This window comes from Vicia villosa, unplaced genomic scaffold, assembly GCF_029867415.1.
Source record: "Vicia villosa cultivar HV-30 ecotype Madison, WI unplaced genomic scaffold, Vvil1.0 scaffold7, whole genome shotgun sequence".
NCBI classification, from domain to species: domain Eukaryota; kingdom Viridiplantae; phylum Streptophyta; class Magnoliopsida; order Fabales; family Fabaceae; genus Vicia; species Vicia villosa.
Window position 1 is genome coordinate 450,538 of NW_026706810.1, and position 21,783 is coordinate 472,320.

Sequence of the window (21,783 nt, forward strand, 5' to 3'; positions counted from 1 at the left end):
TTTTACGAAAATAAAAGACCGGAATCAAAAACTTTGCGCGAAAATACCCGAAACGGGTTAATTTTGAAGGAAAAAAAAAGGCACAACACATAGGAGCCAAATGAAATGGCGCCTATGTGTTGTAGTATGAGTGCATGCGCCAAATGGAATGGCTAACATGCATTTGCCCTAATTTTTGAGCATTTGCGCCAAATGGTTTGGCTTAAAGTGCACATATGCGCCATTTGGTTTGGCGCATCCACTTATCTGGGTGCCCAAACTTAGACATTTTGGTAAATATTCTGAAAAAAAGATTTTTTTTGTAATTTTTTTATTAAACATGGTTATTTATTTTTTTTTCGATCTATCACGTCAAAAGTGTTATTCCAGTAAACAACTCCAACTCATTTTCTATCTCTAGTTCCCAAATGAACAATATTATTTCAATCTTTGGAAAAAAACACGATATATTAGAATAACCCACAAAATAACACAAGTGATCAAATGTATAATTAACCCCAAATCTTTGTCATATTCAACGAAAAGAAACATGTTTTGTACATTGGCTTCCTAACAATAGTTTATTATTATTAATTAGTCGACCCAGGTATGGGGCACCCAATAACCCCATAGTTCACTCATTTAATTGTTCAGCTTTTGACCCTGGAAACACTCTCCTTTGTCCTTTTGATACCACTTCACTCATTATCCAATCCCACACCCCCCTTGCTAAAATCCCCTAACCTCTCTAGTCTCTAGTAACTAACAGCAAAGCAACTGGAGCCAAACAACCACCACCATTCCTCCCTCTACACCATAATCACTCACATTTTCACCATCTAACTCTACAAAAACCAAACAACTAACTACGTTAGTTAGTCACCACCACCTAAGAAAAACACAAAAAACTAGCTCACACTTATGGATCTATTAACCATCACTCTCATTACTCTTCTTTTCCTCACTCCCAAAGGTAAAAAAAACACAACACTTTCCCATGTTTACATCATTTCATTGAACATGAAAACAAAACACTCACTTTTTTCGCTTGTTTTTGTTCAGGTACCACTGCTTCTTCCTTCACATTCGTAAACAGATGCGACTACACAGTCTGGCCCGGCATTCTCGCAAATGCCGGTACCCCATCTCTCGGAAGCACCGGTTTCGAACTTCCACAACAAACCACTCGCACATTCCAAGCTCCAGCCGGTTGGTCCGGCCGTTTCTGGGCCCGAACCGGCTGCAACTTCGACGGATCCGGCTCCGGTTCATGTCTCACAGGAGACTGTGGTTCCGGCATGATAGAATGCAACGGCGCCGGAGCCGCTCCACCTGCCACCCTCGCAGAGTTCACTCTCGGAACCATAGGCCAAGATTTCTACGACGTGAGTCTCGTAGACGGTTACAACCTACCCATGATCGTTGAAGGCTCAGGTGGGTCCGGTATGTGTGAATCTACCGGGTGTACTTCGGATCTTAACCAGCAATGTCCGGCGGAGTTGAGGGCTTCAGATGGAAGCGCGTGTAAGAGCGCGTGTGAGGCTTTTGGTAGTCCGGAGTATTGTTGTAGCGGCGCGTATGGTTCACCGGCGACTTGTAGGCCGTCTGTTTACTCGGAGATGTTTAAGGCTGCTTGTCCTAGATCGTATAGCTACGCTTACGATGATGCTTCGAGTACTTTTACTTGCACTGCTGCAGATTATACCGTTACCTTTTGTCCATCTTCTCCAAGGTAATAATAATAATCATTAAACAACACTAATCTCCTTTTTGTGTTAAATATGTTATTTAGGGTCCCATTATAGGAAAAATGAGTATATTTTAACTTTTTTTGAAGAATAGTTTCTGACAGTGTGAATATTGGTCCATATTGTTTGATTTTAATAACTTTAATGATATGCTTTTTTATGTTGAAAAGTTGTGTAATGTCATCATGGAGAAGCTTTACTTTATTTGAGTGTAGAGTTTACACTATTAGATTTGTATGGCATAGTTATAATGATTTGGTTTTGCAGTAAAAAATCTTCACAATATCCAACTCCAGTGAGCTCAACAACGTTACCAGGGACAGGGACAGTGATAGGGACTCCTGAGATTGGAACAGGATCCGAAGGGGGAGTTGAATACACGGGTACGGGTGCGGGTACAGACACGCCGATAGGGTATACAGTACCGGTTAATTCAGGGGCAGGATCAGGATCTAGTGCAGGATCTGGAGGAGAGACTATGCTTGCTGATGGGTCATATTTAGCTGGATTAGCAATGGGAGATTCCTCTGCAACAGCTTGTTCAGTGTTTCACTACTCTTTTGGCTTATTGCTTGTTATGTTCTTGCTTTAGTTGTCTTTAGGTGTAATAATGTTTTCGTTGTATTTTGGTTTGTAAAATGTAAATGGGTATTTAGATTTTTGGGTATTTGGGTTTATGAATTTTGTTGTTGTTGTTGTCCACTAAAGCTGGCAGATTCTTCTTGTTGTAAACCACCCACTATAAGATTCGTTTGAAAAATTATTCTGTCTTTCAATTGTTAAAGTTGTTTGTGTTTTGTTTTATTTTAGTATTAATCTTGGGAGTGTTTATCTCCCACACAAGAAGCTTTTTGAAGATCTATGATGGTAGGGATTTAAAAAGCCAACATATTTCTCCAATTTTGGGCTATCTTGGTTGGTTTCACATGGATAACATAATAACAAAATAATTATAATATTTGCGTTTATTGTAGTAGATTTGAACAAATAGAGATGTTTCTCAGGATCACATTTGTTGTTTATTTGTCACTATGCCGCTATGGATTTGGATTACCTCCTGCTCTCTGCCATGTGCAATTATGAGTTATTAGATTAATCTAACGGCTAAAAAATTCTTAATATGAATTTTCACATGAATGTCATGTAACCTCAAATCATTAAGAAAGTAAAAAGAGAACAAAAATCAACTCGGAAAAATCAGACTAATTTTTCTAAAAGTGAAAAACATTTCCAAACTAATTACTTAAGATTGAAATACCTCTCATTCATCATGATCAACACGGAATGTGTTTCGGTCGCTCGAAATACAAATAAATAAAATCTATCTTCAGTCGTGCTTATTCTAAGCCTACGTTATCGCCATGAACTGTTGGGTGAAAATATGGTGTAAGAAAACAGTTTAGAAGAGAGGGGTGAATAGACCTTTTAAAAGAGGAGAATCGATTTTTTCGAAAATGAATTATCGAAAGTTTTGCATGCAGAAGTTTCTAAAGCGAAATGGAGAGAATTATACTTGAATAAAAATTAATACACGTAAACACGTAATCAATGTACAACAATCATAAATTGAATTAATATGATACACAAGGCATTCAATCGATACCACTAGTATAATTCACGAGAGATAATTATACAATGATTCAATTTGTGAATTCTAAACTCAACAAGTTTCTCAGATTTTAATCACCACTAAAGCTAAATTAAGTCCCAATTCCAACAAAATCTAATTTTAAGCAATAAATCGCTCTCAATGCAATAAAGGGTAAACTACTCTATGAATGAAAAACCTAGGCATGCAATATACTACGAAATATGAATACAAGAGTAAAAGGTAGAGAGATGACACATGGATTTATAGTGCTTCAACTTGGTCGTCCTCGCGTGAGTTTACATGCACTTTTCAAAGAACATGCATAATTCCATTAGTTTGACAAATATTCAAAGAGTTTATATAATCACTTATCCACAATAATGTGAATAAAATTGAACTTCAATTATGGATCTTGACTTGTATACGCCTCCACGCAAAACTCTTTTGCACAATCCTTCCTTAACCGACCTTTAAAAATCTTCTAATATCATCAATTATGCTCCAAGTCTTCGTCTGTAGCAATTAACCCTTTGATTCTACCAATTTCTTGAGGGATGAATTGTCTGATGATTTGAGAATAACTCTGCCTTATCTGTAGCCTTCCACACAGTCACTACTAAGGCAATATGAAGAGAAAAAACCTCTTTTTCACCGGAATTTGTCAGCACTAGTGACAGAATCTTATAACAACATGAACAATATTTAAACAGTCTCCAAGAACGGTCAGTTTCAAGACAGTGTCTCCCCCAATCAATCACAGATCTCTCATGAACAAGATCTGAAACATAAACCTAGGTTGAAGAAGTAAAAGATTTAAGTGCAAGAACTTTGAACTTTTTAACGTGAGGGATTTGATTTCACATAAAATCACAAATGAATATGAAATTCCACACATGAAAAAGTGTTGATAGATGGTTTTATATGTGCGTGAGTTAAAGCACAAAAATAATTGGTAAAAGTTGGTTAGATTCGAATCAAGAGCAATGCATGTAATGAGTCAAGTGAGCAAGTGAATGGAATAAAAACGATTCTTATTTTGACCCATTTTTTAATTGATTCGAATAAGGTACAATGTTTGATACGAATTAAAGACCCCATGATTCAAAACATGTACAAACTGTGATTCGAATCATATGTTATAGGCCCTCAGAAAAATGCTGAAAAACTGTGCGATTCGAATCGTGTGCAAAGTGTGATTTGAATCAAATCAGGCAGAGGTGACAGAAAATTGCATGATTTGAATCATGTGCAAAATTTGATTCCAATCAAGTGATTTTGAAAACTTTTGTTCACCTCTGTTGTATTTGATTCCAATCAAATTGAGTCCGTATTTGATTGATTCAAACCAAACACTTGAAAACTAACATTTTGATGTTTTTAAAGATACTTTGAGATTATTATTTGCACCTAACTTCAATCAAACACATAGTTTTTATTCCCCAAACTCATGTAATTAACTAAAGGAATCTTGATAAAATTCAAACGTAACCATTATTTTATGCATGCTAACATGATAATGAATCAATTTCAAACTTGATTCAAAGGATGTGCAATCATGAGGGAGACTCAATAAAAGATGATAAACGAAAGCGACAAGACAAGCAAAAAAATAACCGTATCGAGGATACTCCCCCTACATATGATAAGGACATGCAACAAACTTCCCCTAGGGATGTGCAGCCACATTCTCCCACTTTTTAATGTTTGACAAGGTTTCACTTGTAATCGAATTGGCTTTAAGGTAAAAGCAAAAATGCTTGTACTCCCCCTAAAACATTACACTCACACACCATAACATAAAACTCATAAGTAAATTCTTGACTCATTACAATTTTCTACCCATTTGACAACATCAAAAAGAGATCATACCAATTGTTATGGATCTAAAAATCAAACAACCAAATACAACAAGTAATTCCAGATCAACATATGAGCTAAATAGCTAAGAAGAATATACAAGAACGAATATCAGATACAAAATATGAAGATAACATGCTACATTCAACAAAATGCAAAGTAGACATGCAACACAAATATTCAACAACATACAACAAATTATTAAAACTAACTTGAAATGGAATGCATTAACAACTTTAAATAATGCATGAACATGTATATAAATTCTCAAATACACATAATTAATAATACACGTTTAAAAGACTTAAATGCCAACTAGAATAACCAAAACATGTTAGAGATGCATGAGAAAATTAAAGATGGTAATAAGCAAACCAATGAACATATCCATAACAAACATACAAGCAATAATACACACCGAATACTAGAGTTATATAGACATACTCCCTCTATCTCATAATAAATGTCTCATTTGCACTTTTTCTATGTCTCAAAATAAATGTCTTTTTAGAATACTAATACAACATTTATTATTTTTCCAATATTATACCCCTATTTATTAGTTTTCACACTTTTCAACTATTCCACTACCTATAATAAATAAGGGTATTTTAGTAAATGATACTAATTTTATCATTAAAACCAACACATCTAATCATTCTTTTAGGAATCACATAATGTTTAAATAAAATACTTATTATGAGACGGGTGGAGTGCCAACATATTCGGTAAGAGAATGATTTGCTACAAATTAGTGTTAGTGAAAATGGAGTTTACATAACAAATGAAACAAAGTAGAATTCTTATTCTATTTAAAAGAAGAGGAATCCAAGATTCCCAAATCCCTACAGGTCTTATGAAAATGGTCCAATGACAATGGTTTTGTAAAGATGTCAGCAAGTTGGCTTTTGGTGTCAACGTGTTCAAAAACAACATCCCCTTTTTCAAAATGGTCTTTAAAAAAATGGTGTTGGATCTCTATGTGTTTAGTTTGTGAATGAAGTACTAGATTCTTAGTGAGACTAATCACACTAGTATTATCACACTCAATCGAAACACATCCAAGTTTTAAAGATGTGTTCGTAATTATGTATGGTCAAAGGCTAAAAATAAGTGAGCACATATTTAAACCAAGAAAGCATATTATAAAAGCCTCAATAGGGACCAAAATATTGTGCATAATCCTAGAGGGGCTCAAAACAAAAGAAACGAAGAAATTATTGATGCATTACAAAAAGTGCATCCTCATGGATGACTAACAAACATAGTAAATAAACAACAAATTTAAGCATTGGATTGTTCCTCCTCTTGGATGACACCAGCTTAAGCTCCGACTCCACCCTCTTTAGCAATATCGACCTTTTGAGAATCACCCTCCATGTCCACTAGTCGTTCGTCCACTACGACTTTGAAGTAATCCATCTTGGACACGTTAAGATTCGGCTAGAGACACAGAGCTTCGGCATTGGCCCTTTCAAAGGCTTCATCACCGGATTCTAGAAGATTCATCAGGGCGTCCTGCAAAAACTTTTTTAGCTTCTCATCAGACTCACGAGTCTGCTTAACATCATGAACTAAACCAGCTACAGTGGCCTTAACATCTTTCTTCTTCTTGGTCATTTCGGTCAGCTGCTTCGTTAGATCCTCTACCTTGTTACATTGGCTCTTAAGAGTGTCCTTCAGCTGAGTTACCTCTTTGGTTAGGCAAAGTTCATTTTTCTCATAAGCATCTTCGAATTTAAACAGACCCCGGGTCATGATGATACACCACATCAGATAAGCACTAGGATTCCCAGTCACTTGCCGAGCACCAATGGACTCCACTTTATTGATGTCCTCGATTGTATTCAAGTGGTCAAAATAAACCTTAAGTCGTCAAAGGCGTTGGACCAAAATTTAAACTCGGTGAATGGTTTTGACTGATGACTGCTGCCAGGCCTCTCGCATCAAAGAGGTGATGGCCAGATCGAATTGGCTTGTAGGGCCACCCTTCAAAGGCTTCACCCTCTTAGGAGAGATCTTTTATGGATTTTCAAAAGGAGTTAAGGAAGAACTCTGAGGCTCCGAAGCGCTTGGGAATATCTTTCCGGCATCCATCTTTCTCTTCTTAAGGCCTCGTATATATTTCGGGCAAGTCAGATTTCAAGGCTGCTTAATTGCCTTACCTGGCCCTCACCTCAGCCATAAATTTTCTTTTCTCCTTGAGGTTAGCAGTCGACATCTTAGATACAAATAAAGATATGAAATAGAGCAACAAAAATGGGCATAAAGGAACTATTTGCAATACGTTGGAAGGTGTGTAAGCATTACCTAGATATTTAAAGACTTGTTCCTGGTCATCAACCATGTTCATTAAATCTTTAACCTTCAACGTTTTGAAGGAATCTAGAATGGCTAGTGCATGGACCTTTAAAACTTCTAGCTTGTTATAATCAAAACCATAGATCAACGATGGGTTATCCGTCTAGTAAATCGATAAGAGATGGCTTCCATCCACCACATACATAACTATTGGGAATTTGTTCCCACTATTGACAAGAAGAAACTTTTCCTTGAACCCCTTATAATTGGTTGTATATGCTTGGAGGAAACTTCTGTCGGGTAATCCGTTGAGGGAAACCCCACTCCCCTTGTCTGTGCCTTTTAGCTCGAAAAAGGAAAAGAATAACCCTAATGATGGGGATATGTTCATCACTTTGCAAACAACCTAAAAAGCTTTAATAAAACCTCAACCATTGGGGTGCAATTGAGAAATGTTTTGGATAGTGAAAAGGTCGGCCTGGAAGTCAAAAAAGGGAATTTTGAAATCCTCAAGTACTTCGGTATAGAAATAGAAATGGTCATCAGCCACGCCTCTAGGCCGGAAGATGAAAATTATCTTGCCATCCTCGTAGGTTTCCAAAAACCACATCTTCTTCATTCCCGATGGACGAAATGTCTATATTGGGCTGAAGTTTAGCAATATCACTAGCGTCGATTGTGCTATGACTATAGCTTAAAACCTCTGAATCAACATAAGACCCGTTCATCTCCATCAAAACTTCTACAAAACATGATGAGATAGACTTCGAGTCAATGCCACTAAGAGACAAAAAATATCACCATAAACCTCCCCAATAATCTGGTCAAAATATGCCCTTCCTAAGTGACCATCACATTCTTTCATGCATTCAACCTAAAGCTTGCTTCTCTCTTAGGAATTTTAGGGAATAGGTACGTTCCTCTAAATCTGAAGGTGGAGAAAAACACAAGAAAGGGGGAGGGGATTGAATTGGGTTTTCAATAATTTCCCTTTCTTATAATTCTCGCGCGGAAGATTAAGTAGTAGTAGTTTATCAGAAGCTTTAAGCTCTTACTCATCAGAAGCTTAGCGTTTCTTAGAAGTATTCAATCTTCTTGAAACCAAAGTCTTCTAAGAGGATTTCCACCACAGTGATATCTATCATCAATCTCACAAGAGTCTGATCTTCACTCGATCCTCTTTGAGATATGACTACCACTGATCCAATAAGATCTGACCAACTTGGTATCTTATAAGGATTTCCACAATGATCGCAACCATTGTCTTCTCGAGCTTCTGACCTTCACTCGGTCTCTCAAGGTAGAATCAAACAACAATTTGATAAAGGTTTGCTTACAATATAATGCTTGTACACAAGTTGGATGTAAACACTAAATTAAGCACATATTGTTTAACATATTTATGAGCAATAACTCATGTGTTAGAACAATTTACATGAAGAGACCTAGACCTATAACACAATACGAGCAAAAACTCTTGTGTTCATTACATTGTTCTATAAAGATGTATATAATCAGAGATTGGGTAACATCTTATAGTGGTCTTTTTCTTCATCTTCTTTGTTGAGCAAGTTCCGAGCAACAACTCCTTGCTTCTTCTGATTTCTATCAAGATGCATATGATTGTAGTTGAGTAGCATCTTTTAGAATTTTCTTCTTCATCTTCTGATCAGCTTCTGCATATCTACTTAGGCATTAGCATAAACTAATTGGCCTAGTAACATTTTGAATTAGCATGTGCTTCAACTTCTCCTTTTGACATATGCTTTTTAACATAAGCTTCTAAGCATTGTCTTCTCTGTTGATCCTTTTGTTCTTGTTAATATGTGTTGGTTGAGTTCCATTCAAACCAAATCACAATTAACAACTGCAACGACATAAGTCGTTATAGCAGTATGAACATCAAATTTGACATCTATGGTAATAACATCAGTAGCGATACCAACGACATCAAAAGCTACATCAGATTCATTTGAATCTATAGATGCAATATGAACAACATAGGTGTTGCCATTGTCGTCAACCTTTGTTCGATGATATGATCTTCTTTTATAGTTATCAAAAGAGACGTTGAAGGATAAGAAGGTCTTTTGGCTTCCAACGGCTAGTTACCAACTGATAGAATCAAGCATTGTTGTAGATAGTACTTTCCTTTGTCTTGTAGCTTGACACGTTGAGAGTTAGTGGGAGACAACTCCTGTAAAATAGTACGCGTACTGGATAGTGGAATCCCTAATGTACTATTGTACTATTTTCTTCTTAACTAAGTTCTTGATTTTATCTTCAAATAATGTACTTTTGGTTCTGAAGTAGTAAGCTTAGAAGACATCAACTTGTCTTCATCTTTTTGATAATGATTCTGATGTGTAGTTCATAAACTACTTGATAAGAAGCATATAATCATTATCTTATGAGAGTTAGAGTCTCGTTTATCAGAACTTGACAGCAATAGCTATTCTGAAAAGAGATACTCGACTTCTGATCTGGAGTGGTTTTGTGACGCTATAGCTTGTCCAAACATTGTTTCAGAATCCTTAAGAATTAGAACATTGTTTTCCACATATGCAGGCAACAACCAATCTGAGAACAAGTTCTTTTATTGTTGAAAGCACTTCTGATTCTTGGATATTGGTATCTGATCTTCTTGCTTGATTAGCTCAGTTATGATCTTTTTGTACATCCTTAAGTATGATCTTTGTATTCTCGGCTTGACCTTTGATGTATCTGATCTTGCATTCAGAATCTTTAACTTTGTCTTCAGAGTTAGAAGCAACAACTTTTCTGATGAACAAATCTCGACTCCTGGTCTTGATTTGAAGCTCGCTCCTGTGTATTGGCTTCCGATCTTTGAACATAAGTTCTAACGGAATTCTTCCTTATGATTATTTGTGGCTTTTGAAGCAACAACTTATTTGAGAAGCGCACAATAACTCTCCCTCTGATGATCATTCAGCATTCTTCAAAACTACTGATGTTTCTTCAGATTCAACTACAAATAGTATTTTCGAGTTGCCTTGCTTGTTTCTGATCATTCTTCACGGACAACAATCCAAAACCTCTTAGAACATATTACCTGTACACTCAAGAAAACTATTAGAAACTAAATTGTTACATACAAAATATATGCACTGTTATCATCAAAATATAGAGACTTATTGCAGAATCAAATCTTGTTCTTACAAAATCATCACATTCTCGTATAAGCACCATTGTTAAAAATTAAAGACAAAATTAAATGAAGGAAAGATTACTTGAGTTGTGGGAAAGAAAACAGGAACACGCCGATGGAGGGGTGAAACTAGCGTCGAAAAAACCTCAGGGAATAGTAAGAGAGAATAACTTAGAATGATAAGGAGAAATGAGGTTTTAAAAAGCCTAATGCGAGAAGCTGAAGTGACTAAGTGAGAGGGTCATGATGGGAGAAACTTCCCCATAAAAGCCATCATTAGGGAAAAAAAGAGGTTCGATGGGACGCGCACTCATCATTGCATTTGAAACCCATTAACACACGTCAGCGAATATATGACCGTTGGATTCATGCGCGGTCGACCAAGGACATCGTGTAAAAAATTTAGGATTCTTTAACTAAACACCTCGGCTCGCTGGGTCTCTTGATTGAGGGGTTCATGTACACCCTAAAATTCTTAGGACGGTTTATAAATCGGATAAGGGATATATGCTAAACAAATCGGGATTGCAAGTAAGTAGTCGGTGTGTGTGTGTGTGAAGGGGTCGGAGTCGGGACATGAAGTCAGATGTGACGAATGATACACTGTGTGTGTGTGAAGGGGTCGGAGTCGGGACATGAAGTCAGATGTGACGAATGATACACTGACTTGGAGTCGATGTACAAAGTCTGGCGGGGCGAGAGGCATGCCTAGTCGGACGGTCAAAATGGCAAGTCGGTATGACAATTATGGTAGTCCAATGACTGCACAAATATTATGAAGATCAGTGGAAGAACGCTATACCTCATGATTATCACATCGAGAGTTAGAAATCACTATTGATTGTATGCCATAAATGTTAAGTATAAAAGGGAGTCTCCCATGAAAAAAAAGGAGACCAACCAATAGCCAAGCAACGTAGGAAAGATACGGGAACGCCAATAGCCTCGAATATACAAAATTGTTGAGGTCTCTCCTTATTAACTTCGGGGAAGTTATCCAAAAGTGTTTTTCAAGAACATATAATTATCAAATTGAATTTTAATATATTAGTTAAATTATTTCTTTTTCATTTATAATTTTAACTTCTATGATAAATTTAATCATAATTTTCTAATATTTAAATTTATCATAGTATAATTTCTTTAAAGAAATTCTTTTAAATAATAACATTAACATATAAATTAACAAGAATACAACTTATTCAATTCAACTCAATTTTGATATAATACTGGTGTATGATTTTTCTTAATAAGTATTTGGTGCACTAATTTTTTAACCATGTATTTTTCTAATAAATTAAAAACTGAAAGCAAAAAAAAAGTAAAAAGGACATTTAGTTAATTCTTTTTTTGACGCAGGGCAAATTTGTAAATATGAAACATACATAAGGAATTGATTTGTCACTTAATGATTCTTTTTTTCATCTAAATCATTATTCCCTCCCCCGTGGGAAGACAAGAAAAAGAAAAATCAAATTAATGAAAAAGGTATCACTAAGAATTGGACTTGGAATAGTAATATATTAGTTCGATAATATATCTTTAACATCAATCCGTTGTAGTCTAGTTGGTCAGGATACTCGGCTCTCACCCGAGAGACCCGGGTTCAAGTCCCGGCAACGGAATTTTTTTAATTATTTCCTTCGCTTTTTAACAGAGTGCGTGAGATAAACCCATTTTATAATTGGGCTTAAATTGATTCAGCCCACTTCTAACCGTTTGTGTATCGTGAGGAATCTCTTGCTTCTCTTCTCTCAGCAAAACTTCAAGTTCTTCTCTTTCGTTTTTCGGATTTTCTCTGTAACTCAAACACCACTTAGGTTCGTTCTCTTTCTCTCCACTAATGGAAATGTCTAATTCACTTTTGATTGTTTCTCTGCTGTTATTATTTTTTTTTGTGAGATAAATTTGTTGTATTATTAGTTCTATATGTTAGGTTTTCATTTTTCAATTAAGCTCTAAAAATTCTAGTTTTATATTAATTTTTTATCAAAATTCATAATAATTTGTTTAGTTGCCACTATCACGTATATGAAGTTATCATTTCTGTCTTTATTTTTTATTTGTTTGTACCCCTTTCCTCATTGCACATTGATTTGTAGAGTACAAATATGTTTAGGATGTGTTAGGAAGTAGAGTAGTGGTTAATTAGAATAGTTAGAGCAGTCAAGAGTGTTATAGAAGTTTGTTAGTTGAGGTTGTTTTAGGACTATTTGTATTAAATAGGAGAATTCAACCTAAAGTTGATCATTATTGAATATTGTAAATGTCAATAGAGTATTCATTCTCTGTTGTGAAGGGAAACCCTTGAGAAGAGATTTTCTCCTATTCTATCGTAATTCTTAATAAAAGTGTTCTTTCTTTGGAATTAACTTCTTGGATTCCTAACATTTGGTCTGACACTGCTGTATCTTTGAGAAGTGTCAGTGTTCTTAGAAATGGAGGCATCACAAAGGGTGTAATTGCCAAGAATGAAATCATACCTTTGTTGAAAATTTATTTTGATGCAACAGAAGGGATGATTGAAATAGCAAAAAGTGTGAGCCATAAAGAAACATAAATAGGAGAAATGTGCAATGAAGACACCGGAGACCAAATAAGAAATGGGCAGTCATTGTATTTTTGGTGACATGACGATGGGTGATGACTGACGAGAAGGTTTAATGGGTCCTTTTCAGAGTCTGAAGGGGTAGAAGCGGCTCTTCTGTGGTACTCTAAGCCATTTCATTCCACCACCTCCGTTGAAACAATCGGAGATCCGTGTTCTTACTAGATCCCTCCCGCCATAAATGGTTGACACCAAACTACATGTAGTGGCCACTCCAGCAACCAATCTTTTGTTACCGAAGCATCAAGATCGTGATCTGCAGATGCCAGTAAATGCCAAGTTCTAACCACCGCCTTCACCGGAACAGCCAAACGTCGACATGCTTGCGGCAGTTAGAGCGACCCGCAATAACTCAAAGCTTGATAGTACACACACTGGCTAAGAAGCTATCTAGCTATCCCTTCCGATCTTATGCAAGATCTCAATCCTAACAACCTTGTCGTCGGATCGAAAAGAAACAGCAGAAAGAGGAATCACGAGAGAACTAGTCACGCAGAAGTTTCGGCTGAAGGCTTGTTCGCAGGTTGTGGCTCCTCCACCACAACCAAAGTCGCCAGCCAATCCAGTACTACAGAAATTAGTGAAGTGACAAATGCTTGGGAAGAAGGTGAAACACAACCAACTGAAGCTGAAGTTGATTCAACAAATTTCCATTTGTGGGATCGAGGTGGCATCAGTCATGCAATCAAAATAAGTTAATGTTGCAAAACAATTCCAACACTTCCTTACTACATTGGTAGGATGTAGCTGTCAGTGATCTAAAGGGTGACATGGTGCAAGAGAGAGGCATTACTTTAGTTTTAATGAATATATTGTAGATGTCAACCTTAAGGACAAGGCTGTTTTGAGGAGGGGTGTATTTGTAGGAGGTAGAATATGGGTTAATTAGAATAGTTAGAGCAGTTAATAGTAGTTAAGAGTTGTTATAGCAGTTAGTAAGTTGGTTAGTTGAGGTTGTTATAGGATTTTGTTATGTTGTATCATATCATGTGTGCCTATTTTTTATAATGGTTTCTGTTGTGTCTATTGCAATTACATCCACAACATTAATGAAACTTTTTTTTTTGTATTTTCTGATATTTGATAATTAATATGAATTATTTCTGAACCATGTTTTTAGGTTATCCCTTTTATTGAGTAAATTTAAACTTGGCTCACTAGTGCATTAATTTGAGTTAAAAATGATTAGTATATAAACAATGATTCTCTGTAATGTAAATGATTTTGAGCATGAAAAGAGAAATTGAAACCTATTAGATTTACAAGTATAGAATCTGTGCAGTGTAGTTAATTTGTGAAGTACTTGTACTAATATTTAGTTTTTCTAAGCAGTTCATGTTCCTCCAAGTGATATTAAATAATCTCGCAGAAGAAAATCATGTTAACGAACCATGCGAGGTCTGTTAAACGAATTCTAAGCACCAGAAAAGCAGTTGGGGTTGCATGCCGGCGAACTTTTGCAACTGGTAAAGCAAAGAAAGGATCTAAACCTTCTGATGCACCCAAAGCATCAACTCTTAGCAAAGATGTCAAGGCAAGTACAGTCGTAGGTGCCAACATTCTCAAGGATGGAACTGATCCAAAAATCCTGCCTGCTGCAGACTACCCTGACTGGTTGTGTCAGCTGCTTGATAAACGCCCCGCGTTAAGTGAATTACGTAGGAAGAATATCGAAACACTCCTTTATGGGGATCTAAAACGCTATGTTAAGCTGGATAAGCGAGCCACGATCAAGGATAATAACTCTCTGAAGGCAAAGAACTGATTCAGTAGTAACAAATAAATATAACTTTTTCTCTCCTTATCTTCCTTTCCACCCAGAAAGGTCAAGTCAAAGAGGCCTTAGAATGAGAAAGCACTTCTCATCAAGAAGGGAGGAAAATAAACTATGTAATTCTTGGTATTGTGAATGTTCATAGACACATATGCTGTATTGTTTCTATTATATGTAAACCTTTTTTTGTTACTTTGATGATTTTCATTTTGTTAATGGTAGTTAAAACCTGCTACGTTACGAGGCTTATTTATTTGAGAAAACTTTTTTTTATGATTCATTGATCTTCATGCAGTGAGGATTTTCTTGCAGACTTGGTCTCATGGTTTTTCATTATACATTTTAAAGTATGTGCTCTTCCGACGATTGTGCTAAGGTGACATATGTGGAATATTGTAATTGGGGTAGACACAGACAAAGTGTTCATATATTGAAGGTGAAAGCAGATAATAGCTGGTAAGTAATTTAACTTTTTCATTTTTGTTGTTGGTTTGCAGAAATACTTTTGGCAGAAAATATCATTTCAACTTCAATTTGATAATTCAGTGGATATAGATTGAACGGCTTATAATTGTCCTATTATATGGCTTCCAACAAAAACAAAACCATATTTGGAGTAACAAGCAATGTTTAACGAGCACCAGTCATAAGATTATCAAATGCAACATCAGATATTTGTAAAAGCCAATAGGACTCGAGATTATTAAATGCAGAATAGACACCTGAATTGTCACCTTGCTACCCTTAGAGGATTCAAATACTGCAATAGTCAACAGAAAACAACATCAGAACTAACTCTTCTTTTCATTATCACAGAATTATGTAGAGACATTAAACATCCAAAGACAGTTGTACATATCCGATACAGCAGAACATTCAGCCGATGGGCTGATATAGACCATCTTATACTTAACCTATTATATTAGCTAGGAGCAAAACAAGGGCAAGTAATTACTCATGTAACTTGTGTTTACCGTGAAACCTACAACTTGTTTCAAACATTAGTAGCCTAACTAAAAGGGTGTGTGTTATGTGTGTCTCCAGAAGTCCGTCCTCTCCTTTTAAGGGTTGGTTTGAATTTATATATTTAAGCTTAGTCGTTTGTATTAGCACGTGAGTGTTTAAAGGAACACTTTATGGAATACTACTAATAAGTTTTTAAAGATAGCTTATGAAAATAAGCTATAATTTATAGAAAAACATTTTACTTTTTTTGGAATATGATCAAGAACTAGATGATCGGAGAGGACGAATTCATACGGTGGTTCAAAGCTGCTGATGCGGTGGAGAAGGAGATTGATCTGCAAGGTTAGCATCCAATGCTCAAATCAAATCAGTAAGAGTGAGAAATAAAATTTGAATGAAAAATAATTTGAATCTATGAAGTAACGCTCCTTCCTCTTTAAATAAGAGATCTGGTTGATAATTGTAGGCGTGTGCAACATGAGATGTGGTCAACTATTAGATTGAATGGAAAAGGATTTGAATACCTATTAAGTAGCGTGGTTTCCTCTTTAAATGGAAGAGGTGGTTGATAACCGCACCGTGTAAAATAGCGTGAGATACGGCCACCCGTTGGATTGAGTTGGGAGATTAGCATGACATTCCCGTTAAGGACACTATACAATGCAGAAAAACGGCTGTACGCGTTCGTCACGTAATGATTCGTTTTCTTTTGATTAGACCTTTGTCTGATCGTCGAAGTCATATAGCTAATTTTACAAAGAAGCTAACTTCTATCTAACTGGTTTCTAATATCTCATCATGACAACTAAATGTTTTATTGGTAAAATCCAAGGGTTAAAAATATTCTCATTATAGTGTCATTGCTTTGCTGCTACTTCACACTAGTGTTGGCCAATCTTTTATTTTTACTTTTAGAGTTAGCCGTTATTTTTGTGCATTCTTGATGATACTGGTAGGTGAGATATTTCCAGCTTCCTTGATATTTCCTCTTCAATTCCTCTTTTTCTAAGAGAAGGACCACATGAAAAGGATAATGAATTCCTATCATGATCTGCACGATGTTAAATTGTTATCTGTACAGTGGTCTCCACCCTCAAATCTAAGGACCATATCATTCAAATATAGACACTAATTCAAACTAACAGATAGTGAGAGAAAGCCAAATAATATGACATAAATCTACATCAAAAACAACTTTTGCAGACCACCACATCTTTTTAACGTGGCTCATTTAACATCATTAAATTCATGTTATCTCTCCTACCCTACAATTCTGCTGCATCTTTTTATCAAACATGTTACTCAATACAATAATCACTTACAAGTTACAGTTCTAGATTACTTCACAGAATTTAACTAAAAAACACAAAATTGAACATCCTGTTGTAATTTGTAAAGAATTATATCTTACTAATCCTTGCAATGTGCAAACATCTTAGAAAACAACAGCGTCCGGTAAAAACAAAACGATCCGGCTTTATTTTCAAAAATCGACTGAACTAATTGAATTCTAAAGTGGGATACAATTGGGATATCACTGAACAAAAATGTCATCAATCCCAGAATTGTCCTATACCAATATTGTGAACGCTTCCATTCAAGATCATTAGCTAGTTGATGTTCCTGAGGATTTTTTTGATCTTTTACTCATGCAAATCTTGTTGTAAACAGTCTTGGTTCTAAGTGAAAGTAAGATGTCTAAGAAGAACCCAACAACACATGCTCCAGCCATGACTATAAAGACTAGTCTATAACAATGGCCTCCGACGCACGTGTTACCTCCTCCTTCTGTTGTCGTTGCTTCCATATCGTAGAGTATTCCGGCAAGTAGTCCGGAGAAGAGGAAAGAGCCAAGAGGAAGATTGAGGATGAGAATGTTGTAGATTAGACCGTAGTATTTGAGTCCAAATAACTCGGAAGCTGTTGGGACGGTAACAGCTAAGCGCACGCCGTAACATATGCCGACGATGATAGAACCGATGTAAAGTGAACCGGGCATAGCCAGGGCTAGGAGTATGTAACCTACAGCCATCAGAATTTGAGATATTGCATTCCAAAGAGGTCTAGGTGTTGCAGATTTCCTGTTAACAAGAAAATTTGTAAGTTAAGAAATAAAATAGACAGTTCATAAGTGATGAACGAACAATAGTACCCATCATATTTTAAAAGCAATAATTGTTTTGTTTCGCTACACGGGATCACACAAAACATGAAGATGGCACTGGTCCAATCTTCAGTATTTGGTAAAGAAACATGAAGATGGCACTGTTCCAATCTTCAGTATTTGGTAAAGAAATTGTGGAAAGTTATATCTTTTCTTAATCACTTCCTACTTAGACCCCGTGTTTGAGACACTAAACCTTTATATCTTGTTTTCTAACCATTTCGTCTTTGGCATCGCGCTTGAGTGACTATGTACCGTTATATTATAATTCAAGTCCATTAGGTATCATTTGTTACGACCCGTCAATTATCCACCTCGTAACAAAAACATAAAGACGCTTGCTTGATTAATCGTAGAGAGGTCACTTCTATTATACTCACCGCAAATACCGTCCAAATTTAAACCAATTACCAAACTTTAAACCAATTACATCAACATTTAAGTTTTAGACTAAATACATAAAGTTTTTATTTTTGACAACTCTTGCTTGTATACTAAGAAATTGGCAATGCTTGGCAATGCAATTAGGCTATTAACTTAAAAGTACACATTCGACTTTACACCTAACTCGACAACAATTGGCAAAACCTAAAAGTCAACCACAACTATGTTTCTAATTCAATGCTCCCAAATCTATTCCATCTTACACCGAAAGTTATGACATTAAGACCGACAGATACATAGTCAAATTCCACGAATCTTCACTTCAACAATCTAACAACCAAATTTAATTGTTTTAAATTAATCATTAAAAAATCTCAACTAATCTAATCGAGATCATATTGATTTTCTCAAATCATTGTCAAACAAAAAATATACTTGAACTTCAGTTTTAATATTCTAGTAATATTTATGACCCTACGATTTGATCTGAAAATATTATTAATTAATTCCTGGGCATAAAGTAAACTTGATTACGCAGATCATTTTCAATTATATCATTGGCTAAAACTTCGGTAGTTGGATATTTAATATTTTCCATAAATGGCTAGGCATGTATTTTACGTAAAATTGAAATTTGATGTGGAAAAAAAAAAGTAGATGACTTACTTGATGAAATATTCAGAAACCGAACCAGATATGATCCTTCCAAAAAATCCGAAAATGCTAGTCAATGAAACGAATATGGATACATCCGTATACCCGAGTGCCAACCCGATTTGACCCATATTATTCATAACCGCCAAACCCGTTCCAACTCCACATAGAAACGAAACAAACAAGATCCAAAAATCCAAACTCTTCATCACCTCCATTATTGTATGTTCCTCCCCCACCGCCGGTTGTCCCTTCACCACCACAACCGCCTCAGTCTCCGTCCCAACCGTCTCAACTGCCTCAACCGGCACCGTTTCGTTTTCTTTATCACCATTTTGAATCAACGGTTCTCTTACTCGGTTCCCCTCAATATCACCTCCGACCCGACCCGAATTCCTTCCCTTGAAATAAGCATAAACCGGAATCCCCAACGGTGACGCCAAAAGAACAAGCAAAATAGCGACGAAAACTCTAGATACCAGCGTGTTGACGTTAGGTACAAATCCATAAGCTAAGAGATACACAGCAAGAACAACGGCGACCGCGTTCAAGATTCCGAAATATTTACTTTCTTCGTTATCTTCTTCCGCGGTGGTTACTTTAGCGACGGGAATTTCACGGAGGAAAAAGACTCCGGTGAGACAAACGATGAAGGGAACAACAGCAAGTGTGAGAAGGAAAAAAGCAGGGTCCTCTGCGAGAAGTGCTGAACAAAGATTTGTGAAAATCGCTGTGCTTAATCCTACATAGCCTTTCAGAATCCCTGAAACTGGTCCTCTGTTTCGCCGGAAGTTTCTTATGCATGTAACTAGAACCGCAGTGTTCATCCAGGTGGTGCTATTTCCTCCCATGCATAGAAACACACACATCTAACAAAGAAAAAACCATAATCAAGATTCAGTAGAAAAAACTCTCTGGCACAGACACCTCTGAGTCTAACTGAGACACAGACACTTGTGATTAAGTTCAATTTATTTATTTCAAATCTTCTGAGTCTAACTGAGACACAGACACTTATGATTAAGTTCAATTTATTTATTTCAAATTATTACAGGTGTCGACGTATTAGTATCCGTCTCTTGAATTTATAAATTTATAGCAATGTTATGTCAGGTTGAAATAGTACCTGCCAGTATGGAAGAGGTTGGATGATCTGACCTACAACGAGCCATTGAACGCCGTAACCGATAAGACCTTCGAAGGAACCAATGAGGAGAATGGCCCAAGTAGGTAAACGATCGGAGGCAAGTCCGGCGAGGAGACCGAAAGCTTTACCGACATCTTTAGCAACGGAGAGATTGTTGAGCTCTAACTGAGTGAGGTGCATGAGGGATTTGAGAGCGTCGGAGTAGTTTGAGAATGTGTAGTTGTTGCCGGAGATGGCTTGAATCCAAACGGCGGCTATAAAACCGAGCCATTTTGTGGCGGTGGTAGCGGAGGAAGTATCAGAGAGGATGCCCATTGGTTTAGAATGAAATTGTATGTACTTTTTGATGGACTTATTTGTTTTGAATTTATAATGTGTAACTTTGAACAACTTGGTATTTTTTTTTTCTTTTAATTTTATTAATTAGAGAAAGAAACGCGTGCGGAGAAAAAATTTTGTAGAGTGCACTTTTAAATATTTTTTGTTTTAAGTTAAGCTATGAGAAAAGGATATTCGTATATAGAAAAAATTATAAATATTTTTGAAAAGTTGAATAAAATAAAAGAGTCACAATTATTGTCGGTATTATGAATAGCCTTTGATTAAGATGGAACGTAGACCGTACCAGTCTGTATCTCTCAAGTTGATAATTCTTTTTACTGTAATTGTTTTATTGTTTTAGTTGGTGTGCTTGGCACAGCAATAAACTATCGCTTCCACTTGATAATTTTTAGATTTTGTTTGACAAAATTAATTATCAAATTTATAACTAATAATTAATAGGGTTAATGAACTTTTTGATCCCTCTAAATATTGCTAATTTCGTTTTTAGTCCCTCCAAAATTTTCTTTTAAGAAATCGTCCCTTCAAAATTTTTTGTCTAAACTATTGGTCCCTAACGTCAAATTTGCTAGAGATTAGCTACGACTTTAGCCACCGATTAGCTACGAAATTTGACGTTAGGGACCAATAGTTCGGAAGAAAAATTTTGAAGGGACGATTTCTTGAAGGAAAATTTTGGAAGGACTAAAAATGAAATTTGAAATATTTAAAGGGATGAAAAAGTTCATTAACCCTAATTAATATTTTATAAATATATTTTTTCTCTAGTTTTAATATAAAAAGTAGATGTGTTCAATGATAAGATACAAGTTAAAATAATTTCACAATGTGTTCAATGTGTATTATGTAAAATTATTTAGATATATTAAATTATTTGGATGATATGGAAAATCGATATTTTTTATTGAACGGTTGTAACCTTTGATTTTTATTATAGAAAAAAACTAATTTTTCAAAGAATAATTAATGAATTTAATTTATATATTGACTAAATAACATATATTTTTTTTATCTAAAATATAAGAAAAATTGATGTACTGAAAATTACAAAAATGCATTTTTATTAGCTTAGTCTAAAATAATAATTTGAGGGGAAAAA

The 21,783-nt window shown here is 35.7% G+C and overlaps 3 protein-coding genes and 1 non-coding gene across 4 annotated transcripts; 3 read left to right on the top strand and 1 right to left on the bottom strand.

The window, feature by feature from the left end:
* The first annotated feature begins 571 nt into the window (after positions 1 to 571).
* Positions 572 to 2,511, top strand: LOC131643085 (thaumatin-like protein 1). The gene is made up of 3 exons (XM_058913230.1): positions 572 to 952; positions 1,042 to 1,711; positions 1,995 to 2,511. The coding sequence occupies exons 1-3, from the start codon at positions 901 to 903 to the stop codon at positions 2,317 to 2,319; spliced, it is 1,047 nt and encodes a 348-aa protein (XP_058769213.1). The 5' UTR covers positions 572 to 900; the 3' UTR covers positions 2,320 to 2,511.
* Positions 2,512 to 12,197: 9,686 nt separating this feature from the next.
* TRNAE-CUC (transfer RNA glutamic acid (anticodon CUC)) lies at positions 12,198 to 12,270 on the top strand. Its single transcript has one exon. It is a non-coding gene; the product is annotated as a tRNA-Glu (tRNA).
* Positions 12,271 to 12,312: 42 nt separating this feature from the next.
* On the top strand, positions 12,313 to 15,276 carry LOC131643092 (uncharacterized). The gene is made up of 2 exons (XM_058913236.1): positions 12,313 to 12,465; positions 14,586 to 15,276. The coding sequence occupies exon 2, from the start codon at positions 14,632 to 14,634 to the stop codon at positions 15,016 to 15,018; it is 387 nt and encodes a 128-aa protein (XP_058769219.1). The 5' UTR covers positions 12,313 to 12,465; positions 14,586 to 14,631; the 3' UTR covers positions 15,019 to 15,276.
* A 2,100-nt stretch (positions 15,277 to 17,376) lies between these two features.
* Positions 17,377 to 20,734, bottom strand: LOC131643091 (protein NUCLEAR FUSION DEFECTIVE 4-like). Its single transcript, XM_058913235.1, has 3 exons — positions 20,322 to 20,734; positions 19,208 to 20,064; positions 17,377 to 18,074 (listed from the first exon to the last, which is right to left on the bottom strand). The coding sequence occupies exons 1-3, from the start codon at positions 20,655 to 20,657 to the stop codon at positions 17,600 to 17,602; spliced, it is 1,668 nt and encodes a 555-aa protein (XP_058769218.1). The 5' UTR covers positions 20,658 to 20,734; the 3' UTR covers positions 17,377 to 17,599.
* Between the last annotated feature and the right edge of the window lie 1,049 nt (positions 20,735 to 21,783).

Excerpts from the sequence above, each read along its gene's own strand:
- LOC131643085 (XM_058913230.1), top strand. The coding sequence starts at position 901 with ATGGATCTATTAACCATCACTCTCATTACTCTTCTTTTCCTCACTCCC. Across the intron at positions 953-1,041 it reads TCTTTTCCTCACTCCCAAAG|GTACCACTGCTTCTTCCTTC; the intron begins GTAAAAAAAACA and ends GTTTTTGTTCAG. Across the intron at positions 1,712-1,994 it reads TTTTGTCCATCTTCTCCAAG|TAAAAAATCTTCACAATATC; the intron begins GTAATAATAATA and ends TTGGTTTTGCAG.
- LOC131643092 (XM_058913236.1), top strand. The coding sequence starts at position 14,632 with ATGTTAACGAACCATGCGAGGTCTGTTAAACGAATTCTAAGCACCAGA.
- LOC131643091 (XM_058913235.1), bottom strand. The coding sequence starts at position 20,657 with ATGGGCATCCTCTCTGATACTTCCTCCGCTACCACCGCCACAAAATGG. Across the intron at positions 20,065-20,321 it reads AACCTCTTCCATACTGGCAG|ATGTGTGTGTTTCTATGCAT; the intron begins GTACTATTTCAA and ends TTTCTTTGTTAG. Across the intron at positions 18,075-19,207 it reads GTTTCTGAATATTTCATCAA|GAAATCTGCAACACCTAGAC; the intron begins GTAAGTCATCTA and ends TCTTGTTAACAG.